General features: G+C 43.3%; 1 protein-coding gene across 1 annotated transcript; it reads left to right on the top strand.

Annotated features, from left to right (window-relative positions):
* Positions 1-6691: 6691 nt before the first annotated feature.
* On the top strand, positions 6692-9082 carry LOC102420639 (zinc finger protein OZF-like; the record flags this gene model as incomplete). The annotated part of the gene is made up of 2 exons (XM_006106899.3): positions 6692-6812; positions 7769-9082. Coding segments are annotated over exons 1-2 (1435 nt in total), but the record flags the coding sequence as incomplete, so codon positions are not given.
* Positions 9083-11570: the final 2488 nt, after the last annotated feature.

Raw genomic sequence — 11570 nt, 5'->3', positions numbered from 1 at the left:
AAAGATTCAGGTACAAGTGAGGCTTTTTTTTGTCTCTATTATCCATGAATGAGTGAGATCATGTGGTATTTTTCCTTCATTGACTGGCTTATTTCACTTAGCATAATGCTACAAGTGAGGCTTTAAGGAGCTAATTGAACTTGCCATTCTGCCCAGGCCTCCTATCCGATTGATGGCACTATTAGTGATTGGGGCTGAAGTGATTTCACCTCTACCACCTGGCTCACCTGAGCAATGTGAATCAGTCACAGTCACTGTATGCTCTCTTGTGCTTGAATAAATTCGAAATACTCTGAACCCTTGGCAGGATATTCATTCCTTTCTCTCTGACTAGGGAATGGGCCTGGTCCAGGGTGTGTCCAGAACACCCATCCTCAGAAAAGAAGTGGTACCTCTTTCAGGGAGTTCGTGGTGCTCACATTATGCTGTGATGATTGGCTTAGGTTCTATTTCACCAATCTGAACACTGCTGGCTATGGTTTATGATATTTTGGTAAAGGTGTTTTTCCTGTTGTACCTTTAATTGTGATGGTTCTATTCACTGCCTGCAATGTTTTGAAAGCACTGTTGTGATTTGTCAGCATGTAGATGTGAAGCAATATTGTGGGGATGTCAAACCTTCAGTGCTTTGGAAAGGATAACATGATGGCAGAAAATCATTCTTCATCCAAAACTGGCTTATTTTGCATTGCTGCCCAAGGTGTTGAAAGAAAGATTGCATAACCTTGTGGTCTTAATTTATATCCTGGTACCTTGGTTATGTGTGAGGTCAGTGGTCACCCAGAAGAGGAGGCCTTTGCTGTCCTTCTGTGAATGATATGAATTATGTTCTTTGTTCACAATATGTATTGCTTAATTCTTATCAATGTTTAGGGGAACTCCTCCCCACATACTGCAAAGAAGCCATGTGCCATGAAGTACGAAATTTCATAGTCTTGTGACAATTGTTGTAAGACTCTGAGGTTAACCTATCATTGAGCCAGAAACACTGTATTCATAGTGATGAGAGAGACTGCAGTAACTGCAGTGGAAAATGTCTCTTCTGAACATAAATCCACAAATGTTCCTGGCCTGTGGCTTGTGTGACCTTTGTGTACAGATATTCTCAGCACCTCCAAAAATATTTCCTGTAGCTGCAGTCATTGACAGAGAAAATAATTTAATGGATTTGTGGATTCCCCTTGTCTCTGTAAGGTGTTCACCACAAAGTCATTTCTCAATATGTAAGAACTCAAAGCTAAAGGAAGGATAATCCTGTAATCAGTCCCAAGGTGTGTCTTTTCTAACTAGTCAGCATTCCTGTTGATTCCATGGCGGTAGTCTTCAGTACTTGCCAACATTTGCTGCCACTGAGCCAAATCTGTTCCTCCCAGGAAATGAGCACTGACATGCAAGAAATTGCACTTTTCTAATGTGTGTTATTTTGTGAACCTTTACATAGAGATAAAGCTGTGAAACATTACAGTTGAAATAATTTTATCCTTCACTATATACAAGGTGTGGCATAAGTGGACTTTCAGTTATGAGTACATAAACCACAGCACTTGTGCTTTTAAAAAATACCTTTATGGTTTTTTTTAGGAAAAGAGGAGGGAAGGGAGAGAGAGATACATAGATATACATGAGCTGCCTCTTGTACACTCCGTACTGGGGCCACAGGTGGGGCTGTGCGCCGACCTGAAATTGAACCAGGACGTTTCAGTTCATTGGATGATACCCACCCAGCTGAGGTACACGGTGAAAGCAGAGTTTGTTCCGGTTTTTTATGTATTATTTTCCATACCAACAACTCTAAACCTACATTTCCCACACTCTACATTTTCCTCCTGCCCTTTTATAATCCTTCTTTCTGACTTTCCCAGTCTTCCATGCAATCACTTATTTTCCGTCCTTTACATTAGATTAGTTCATATTTTTCATAATTTTATAGGCACTATAAGTTGTGTACTTTTAAACAAATACTGGTTTCCTTAATGCTACAGATATTTTGAGATCAATACAAATGCTTATGTGAATATTGAATTTTTTTATTGCTGACTAGTATTGTATTCTATGGATAAGAACTTCACAAACCTACTACTGGATTGGTTTCACAATGAGTATTTCTGGCTGAAGAGATTTCACCTCTAACACCTGGCTCACCTGAAGAGTGTGCATCAGTCACAACCCCTGTGTGATCAGGGGAAATGTATTCTGTGTTCTCACTTGTGCTTGAGAAAATTGTGATTACTCTGAGCTCTTGGCAGTACCTTCATTTCTTTATCTCTGACGATGTATTTCACCTGATACAGGCTTCATCCAGGGCACTCATCGTCAGCTAAAAAGTGCTACCTCTGTCAGGGACATTGTGGTTTTCACATTATGCTGTGATGAATTGTTTCAGGTTCTAATTCACCAATCTGCAAACCGCTTGCTGTCCTCTGTTCTGGGTTATGATCATTCAGTAAAGGTGTTTTTTTTTCTTTTGAACCTTTAATTTTGGGGATTATATTCACTGCCTGGGATGACTAGAAAGGAAAGTTGGAGATGTGAACAGATATGATGGGGTCCCAAACATTCTGTGCTTTGGAAGGCACATAGTAATGGCAGAAAATCAGTTTGTCCAATTTTGGCTTTTTTTTTAAACTTCTGCCCAAGGCCTTGAAAAATTATCTGCATGACTTTGTGGTTCTAATTTGCAGTCTGGTGCCTCTATTATTGGTGAGGTCAACGTTCACACTGGAAAGGAGGCCTTTGTTGTGTTTCTGTGCACAATATTAATTATAGTCTCTGGTCACAATAAGTATTACATCATTCTCAACAATGTTTAGGGGAATTCTTCCCCACATACACTAAAGGAGCCATGTCCTATGATGTATGAAATTTCATACACTGGTGTCATTCTTTATATATATATTTTTAATTGATTTCAGAGAGGAAGGGAGAGGGAGAGAGAGATAGAAACATTAATGATGAGAGAGAATCTTTGATTGGCTGCCTCCTGCACGTACCTCTCCCCTAACTGAGAATTGAACCTACAGCCCATGTATGTTCCCTGACCAGGAATAGAACCATGACTTCCTGGCTCATAGGTTGCTGCTCAACCATTGAGTCACAGCAGCTGCGCTATATTATTTATAAATTGAAAAAACAATGTATTTATTGTTGCTAGTATTACAGATGTCTCCCATTTTCCTCTCTGCATATGTTCTTTGGGGGATCTCTCCCAGTCCTCCCTACGCCCCACTCCTGGGAGATCTGCCAGTCTGTTCCAGTTAACCAGGCCTCTGGTCCCATCTTGTCCTTCCCCAGGGCCACTTGCTGAACCACATCACCTTTATGCACTAGTGTCATTGGCCTGGATGCTAGCCCTCCCCTTGGCGTTTGAGAAAACTACATTACCCAGAAAGAAATGGGCCCACGTGGGCGGAGCTAACGGGTGTTTTGGTGTCAGTGCATCCGGTTAGGGCGGGACTTCCACCTTCCTCCTCCTGGCGGGCATTTTGACCTTCAGTTCAAGGACTCACAGGCTTCAGCCCACTGGACATGAGTAGAAGGAGGCCTAGGAGGCAGCGTCCTTGCTGTGCAGGGTGTGTCTGAGGCTTGTTGAGCACCAACAGGCTGGGAGTGGGGCCTCGGTGCCTCCGGGACTCCTCTCTGCCCACGCGTTCCCGCAGCCTGACCCCATTTAACCCCCCAGCCTTGGGGACTGGCGCCTCTCAGGTCCTGCAGCCCAGGAAGCCACATCTAGAACAGTGAGTCTCTACTGAGTGACACAGGGTGTGATGGGGGAAGAGGGCCACAGGCTGCAATGCCACCTTCTAAGGACACGGGGGAGGAGCTGAGCCAGGAGGATTAGGAAAACCCGGGCCTGTTTTGGGTCTAAAGGCAACAAAGGAGATGAGGTGTGGTTTTGCACGAGGAGGTTTACTTTCACTCTGAGAATGCTGGGAGCATAGATGGTTGGGAAAAAAGGAGGGACATTTTGTGGGGTAGGGTTCTAACTTTTCCTAACATTGCTCAGAGGAAGGACAGACAAGAAGAGAGAAGACAGCAGCTGTGGACAGGAAGGTGAAGTCCTGTAAATATCAGGTAACTGGCAAGAGTGAGCACTGAGGATGGAGCCCTGAGATAACACAGGCATCTGGAGGGCACCTGGCCTTGGGCTGGGCAAGGGCACTGAGCAGCCTGAGCCCATAGATCTTGGTGGTGTTTGCCAGGCTCCCAAGAGACCATTTTCTTTACACGAATTCCTGCAAATGCAGAATGAGTTGGGTGTACGGGACGGTGAATATAATTTCAGGCCTTCACACTCTTGTGGCCTGTGAGATAGTTGTGTCCTGGGGCTGTCCAGCTGCTCTTGTATCCCTTGGACCTGGGGACTTTGAACAGACACTAAGCCCAGACTCCTAAGGTCATATCTAGGGCTTCATGTAGTGGACCTTGTATTTAGCAACCAGTGTAATGAGTGGTAGATCCTGCAGGGCATTGGTTACAGATTGTGCAAAGGCTTGTAGTGAAGAGTGAGCTGATTTAGGAACCTGCAGATACTTAAATAAACATATATATATGTGTGTGTGTGTGTGTGTGTGTGTGTGTGTGTAAATTTTAGATATAGAAGAGAAGGGAGAGGGAGAGGGACAGAGAAACACTGATGAGCATGAAACAAGGATTGGTTGCAGCCTGCACAACCCCTATTGTGGATCCAGCCCACAACCATGGCATGTGACTTCACCAGTGCATGGGTCTATACCAGTGATGGTGAACCTTTTGAGCTCGGCGTGTCAGCATTTTGAAAAACCCTAACTTAACTCTGGTGCTGTGTCACATATAGAAATGTTTTGATATTTGCAATCATAGTAAAACAAAGATTTATATTTTTGATATTATTTTATATATTTAAATGCCATTTAACAAAGAAAAATCAACCAAGAAAATGAGTTCGCGTGTCACCTCTGACACGCGTGTCATAGGTTTGCCATTACTGGTCTATGCTCAACCAACTGAGACACATCAGCCAGGACTGTAGATCACTTTAATATAGGAGCCCTGGCCAGTTTAGCTCAGTGGATGGAGTGTCTGCCTGTGGACTGAAGGCTCCCAGGTTCGATTCTGGTCAAGGGCACATGAACAGGTTGCAGGCTTGATCCCCAGTAGAGAGCATGCAGGAGGCAGCCAATCAGTGATTCTCTCTCATCATTGATGTTTCTATCTCTCTCTCCCTCTCCCTCTCTGAAATCAATAAAAATATATTTTAAAAAATATATAGGAAATCATGGTCAGGTTGGTAAGGGTAGTAGTAGCTCAGAAGGGACAGTGTGAGCCTGAGGTCTAGCTTTCCTGCTGGGGCCACTGTGGAAGGTGGGTGTCACAACACAGCAGAGAGATAGAAGTTGTCATGAAGAGTGTGGGGAAGAGGTAATCATTTTGCAGTGGCCAAGGCCTTTAAAAGAGAATGGACCTGATATTATTTAGAGGCTGAAGAGTTATTCAAACAAATTGAGACTAGGGCTGGTACATATTAACTTCTCTAAACACTCACTAGGATTTTGTTGTGACCCTTGGTGTGGCCTGGTTTTGGAGAGTGGCAGACAGTCTTGTGGATTAGCTTAGAGTCTTGAGTGGTCATCTGTGAAACTCACTGGGCATGGTCAGAACGCCATTGGGTGTGGGACTTGAGTTGTGGTTAAGTGAGAGATGTTGGCAAGCATTCTCTGGACAACAAATGCTGAGTTAACTCACAGGCCAAGGAGAGCACTATGGGGGCTGGGGCTGAGGGAGTGCAGGTGTGAACCACGTGTGGAAAAGAGTGATGTGCACTTGAAGAGGGAATGTGAATTGATGGCCACAGCACCCTGACATTGACATAAGAGTGAATGACGAGAGAGTCCATTTCTGGTGATGTCTGGATGATCCAGTACAGTGACTTTTAGGGTGATTGCCGTTAAAGAGGGGTGTTTTGGTGCTACATTCTAGATACAGAGCTTCGTTGCCATTTAACTAACCACCTGCCTTTTATTGTTGGGGGTGACACACGGGTTGATAGGAATGAGATAGCCTACATCAGTATTACCCAGGCTTCAAAATCTCCACTGGAATGGGTAAGGGAGAAGGGTAAGGGGTAAGAGATTATGAATGTGGTGAACTATAATTTTGGAAAAAAGTGATTAGGAGACAATTTGTCCTCACCACAGCAAATTTGCATTACCTTTGAAGTTGTGCTTCTGAGAATGAAGCTGTGTGAGAGAAGTGTTGTTCAAAGAACTCTGTGCAACAGGTAGTGCAAAGCCATGGCCTCAGTACCTTGGGATTGGGGTCAATAGGGTGCAGTGTGATGCCATGTATTTGGTGTCTTTGAGAAACAATATGAGGGTATTGCCTGACAAAACCAGTATCAAATCACTCACACTATCTTTATGGCCAGCATCTCTCTTTAACCTATGGTTTTGACACCCACTCTGTTGATAAAAGTCAGTGTGGTGTACACAGGAGTCCATAGCTCAGGTGTCTTATCTGCCTTTATTATAGTGGGAAGACAAAATGTCAGTAGGAATATAAGAAGACAATGGCTTTCATGGGATGAAGGCCTGGTATTTTCTCTGATGTGTGGAGTGGACAGAGCAGATGGATGTGGAGGGTGGGGAGTATGACAGACTAAGAATCTTAGGAGTGAAGCTGATCTTGGGCTGTACTGTCCCCATTATGACAGGATATGAACTTTGAGGATGTGGCCATTGTCTTCTCTCAGGAGGAATGGGGGCTCCTTGATGAGGCTCAGAGACTTCTATACTATGATGTGATGCTGAAAGTGTTTGCACTTGTGTCATCTGTAGGTAAGACCTTGATGTTCTCCCAGTGTCCTGAGGTGATGACCTCTCTTCCTTTATTCCTCACGCAAAGCTTTCTCTCTCCCACAGTGGGAACATGGCCTGTGCTAATTATCCCCACTGCCTTGTCAAATGTGCTGTGGCTGCCAGGGATGATCTGGATGGAGAGCCCTGAACAAAGGACTCCATGAACATCCCTAACACCTGTTACCTCAAAAAGCAGAGGAAACAGAGAGTCAGGAGTTTTGCAGTGAGCTTAATAGGTCCCAGCTTGCACTTTCTCTTCATGGGAGGCTGACAGTGTCCATATACATGGCTTCAACTTCTGCACTCTTCCTCTGGGTAATGGTTCTTTTTGGCAACCTGGGTCATGTTATGGTTTTTACTTACATGAACTATGGGCTGTTCTTTTAAGACTTTCATTCAATTGTTTGTAATATTCTCTTCCCTGAATACTATAGCAAGCTATGTAGCTCTGGCCCAGTGATGACTGCTCACCTCTTCATCACCTGTTTCTCTGCACTGGTGCCTCTGCAGTCATCTGCAACATTGACTTCCACATGTGTTATGAGGTGCACATATGTGGTAATTAGTCCTCAAAACCAGCTACTCCTTTATTGAATTTTACTTGGAGTAAGACGGAACCAACCTCTTGCTCAGCTTGCCCCCTTCCCCAGTCAACAAGCCCTGCTGAATGCTGTTAGTTGAAGGATTAGCTTGAGCTCCATATTCTAATCCATATGGTGCTTGCCATTTTTGTGTCATATTTCTGGCGAGGCCTTTCTGTTTTGTGATCTTCATTAGCCCAAAAAGTTACAAGAGCCTCTTATTAATCCTTTTGCACGTCTCTTATTTTCAGAGAATTGCATGTACCAACTGTGATGTGTAACACACTTTTGCATTGGAAATTCCCCCTGTCACCACATTCAACATTCATTTTCTCACTCTTTCTCACTTTTCAGGTTGTTGGCATAACATGGATGATAAGGAGGCCTGTTCTAGTCAAAGTGTATCTATACAAGGAGAGTCACAGGTCAGGGCTTCTAAGACAGCTCCAGCCACCCAGAAGACCCTTCTGTGTAAGCAGTGTTTCTCTGTGTTACAACATATTTTGCACCTGACTGAGTCACGTGAAGCATACTTTGAGCAGAAAACCTTCTGTAGTGACACATGTGTTGGAGATGGCTGTTTCAGTGCAAACCCTCACCAGCAACAGAGGAATGAATGTGGAGAGGGGCCCTGGAAACAAGCTGTGGGCAGGGCCTCGTTTGTGAACAGCTGCAGCTTCTACTTATCTTCAGTGCCTTCAACCAGCAGGAAGGTTGGAGAAGACTTTCAATACAACTCAGAGTTTCCCCAGCACCAGGCCACTCTCAACACTGAGGAGCTACACTGTGGCAGTGGGATTTCCCAGGAATTTCTTGATGGAAAAAGTCTTCATCAGAGGGGTGAATGTGAAAACGCTGGCAGCAACGACCTGAAAGTTGTTCAAATTCAGGGTGTCTGTTCTGGAGAACTGCTTTATGAGTGTAACAAATGTAGGAAAGTTTTTAGACGAATCTTTAACCTCATTCAACATAAGAGAGTTTACACTGGAGAAAAGCTGTATGAGTGTAGAGAATGTGGGAAGTCCTTTCATCAAAGGAGTCACCTCACTGGACACCTCAGAGTTCACACTGGAGAGAAGCCATATGAGTGTACTGAATGTGGGAAGTCTTTTAGCCAAAAATCTAACCTTATTAAACACCTGAGAGTTCACAGTGGCCACAAGCCATATGAGTGCTATTATTGTGGGAAGTTCTTCAGTGATAAGTCTTACCTTGAAGAACACCACAGAGTTCACAGTGGAGAAAAGCCATATGAATGTAGAGAATGTGGGATGTCCTTTCGGCAAAGGGCTCATCTCACTGCACACCTTAGAGTTCACACTGGAGAGAAGCCATATGAGTGTACTGAATGTGGGAAGTCTTTTAGCCAAAAATCTAACCTTATTAAACACCTGAGAGTTCACAGTGGCGACAAGCCATATGAGTGTTATGATTGTGGGAAGTTCTTCAGTGATAAGTCTTACCTTGAAGAACACCACAGAGTTCACAGTGGAGAAAAGCCATATGAGTGTAGAGAATGTGGGATGTCCTTTCGGCAAAGGGCTCACCTCACTGTACATCTGAGAGTTCACACTGGAGAGAAGCCATATGAGTGTACTGAATGTGGGAAATCTTTTAGCCAAAAATCTAACCTTATTAAACACCTGAAAGTTCACACTGGAGAGATGTGTTAAATGTGCAGGGAATGTTTTTATTTTTCTCACTTAGAATTACAACACTGAAGCAACTCTTTGGGACCTATTTTCCTAAATTTAAACACCTTTTAATGGAACATACACTCTGTTAGATTCCTCATAAGTTTCAGGTACAAGTGAGGCTTGAAGGCGCTGCATTGCACTTGCTAACATGCCCAGACTTACTACCCGATTGATGTCACAGCGAGCATTTGTGCTGAAGAGATTTCCCCTCTACCACCTGGCTCACCTGAAGAGTGTGCATCAGTCACAAACCCTGTGTGCTTGGGGAAAATGTATTCTGTGTTCTCACTTGTGCTTGGGAAAATTCAGATTACTCCAAGCTCTTGACAGGATCTTCATTCCTTTCTCTCCGACTAGGGAATGCTACTGACCCAGGGTTTGTCCAGACTACGCATCCTAAGCTAGGGAGTGCTACCACTTTCAGGGATATTGTGGGTCTCACATTATGCTTTTATGAATTGTTTTACTTTATAATTCACCAACCTGCATATTGGTTACTGTCCTCTGTTCTGGTTTATGATCTTTAGTAAAGATGTTATTCTTTCATAGTTTTAATTTTTAAAAAAATTCCACTCTCTGGATGATTTGATACGAAAGTTGTGATCTATCATCATGGCGAGATGAACAGATATGGTGATGTCCCAAACATTCTGTTCTTTGGAAAGCATATAATAATGTCAGAAAAATCACTCTGTCCAATATTGGCTTCTTTTATACCTTTGACCAAGGCAATGAAAGAAAGTTTGCATAACTTTGTGGTTCCAATTTGCAGCCTGGTGCCTCTAATGTTGGTGTGGTCAGTGGTCCCTCAGAAGAGGAGTCCTTTTTTGTGCTTCTATCATTGTTCTCTCATTATCCTCTGGGGAGTTGTTTTAGGTTCTAATTCACCAACTTACAAACTGCTTGCTGTCTTCTCTTCTGGTTTATGATCTTTCAATAAAGGTGTTTTTTGCTTTTGTACCTTTAATTTTGTGGGTTATATTCACTGCAATGGGTGATTTGAAAGGATAGTTGTGATCTGTCACACACAGAGGTGAACAGAAATGGTGGGGTCCCAAACTTTCTGGGCTTTGGAAGGCACATAATAATGGCAAAAAATCACTCTTTGTCCAATATTGGTTTATTTTGTATTGCTGACCAAGTCCTTTAGCAAAAATCTGCATGAGTTTTTGGTTCTAATTTTTTAGCCTGGCGCCTGTATTATTGGTGAGGTGCCATGATGTGTGAAATTTCTTAGGCTGGTTTCATTTGTTGTAACACTGTGAAGTGCAAGTAATATTGGGACAAACACTGTTTTCATAGTGAGTGGAAGAGACGGCAGTATATTGGATGAAAATTGCCTCTTCTGAACATTATCCACAAATGACCCAGTTTTGAAGCTTGTTTGTTCTTTGTGTAGCTGAAGTGATTGGTTGTGAAAATAATCTCATGGTTTTGGGGATTTCCTGGGTCCCTCTATGGCAGCGGTTCTCAACCTGTGGGTCGCAACCCCTTTGGGGGTCGAACAACCCTTTCATAGGGGTTGCCTAAATACATCCTGCATATCAGATATTTACATTATGATTCATAACAGTAGCAAAATTACAGTTATGAAGTAGCAATAAAAATAACTTTATGGTGGGGGGTCACCACAACATGAGGAACTGTATTAAAGGGTCGCAGCATTAGCAAGGTTGAGAACCACTGCTCTATGGTGTTCACCTCAAGGTTATCACAACAGGCAAGAACTCAAAGCTAGAGGAAGGATCACCTTATGATTAGTCCCAGATTTTGTGTTTTTGACAATTCAGCATTCCTGATCATTCAAATTGATGAGCACTCTCGTCCTCCCCCACCTGACCGGCCCATCCCCGATCAGGGTCAGGGCCAGCGGCCAATCTCCCACATCCCCTCTCCTGGAAGCTTGACCCCACCCATGCACGATTTCGTGCAATTGGCCTCTAGTATATATATATAAAAGTCTAATATGCAAAATGCCCCCTTGGGAGTTTGACCCGAAGACGGGGAGTTTGATTGCTCATTATGACATGTACTGACCACCAGGGGGAAGCACAGAATAAATGAATTCCCCGGGAGACAGCCTGAAGACCTGATCAGCGCTGATCGTCGGCCAGACCCTACCCATAAACGAATTTCTTGCACCAGACCTCTAGTATCCATATAAAGAAAACAGTTATGAAATTTCAAGAATCCTACCCCAGCCTTCTATCATTATCTGCCATCATGGTAGTTCTAGTATCTATCTATTCTCAGAAACATTAGTGAGTTATTTTATTTAAAACCCCTGGTAAATTTGGCCATGGCCAGCGAGCTCAATTGATTAAATGATCATCTCAATAATGCCAAGGTTGCAGGTTCCATTCCCCCCTCAGGTCCCATGCAAGAATCAAACGATGAATGTATAAAATTAATGAAACAACAAATGGAAGTTTACCCATTATTCTCTCTCTAATCTAATA

The sequence above is a fragment of the Myotis lucifugus genome, unplaced genomic scaffold, assembly GCF_000147115.1.
Source record: "Myotis lucifugus unplaced genomic scaffold, Myoluc2.0 scaffold_942, whole genome shotgun sequence".
Classification (NCBI taxonomy): Eukaryota; Metazoa; Chordata; class Mammalia; order Chiroptera; family Vespertilionidae; genus Myotis; species Myotis lucifugus.
Note: the sequence above shows the minus strand (reverse complement) of the source record. Positions and strands in the feature narration are given on the sequence as shown.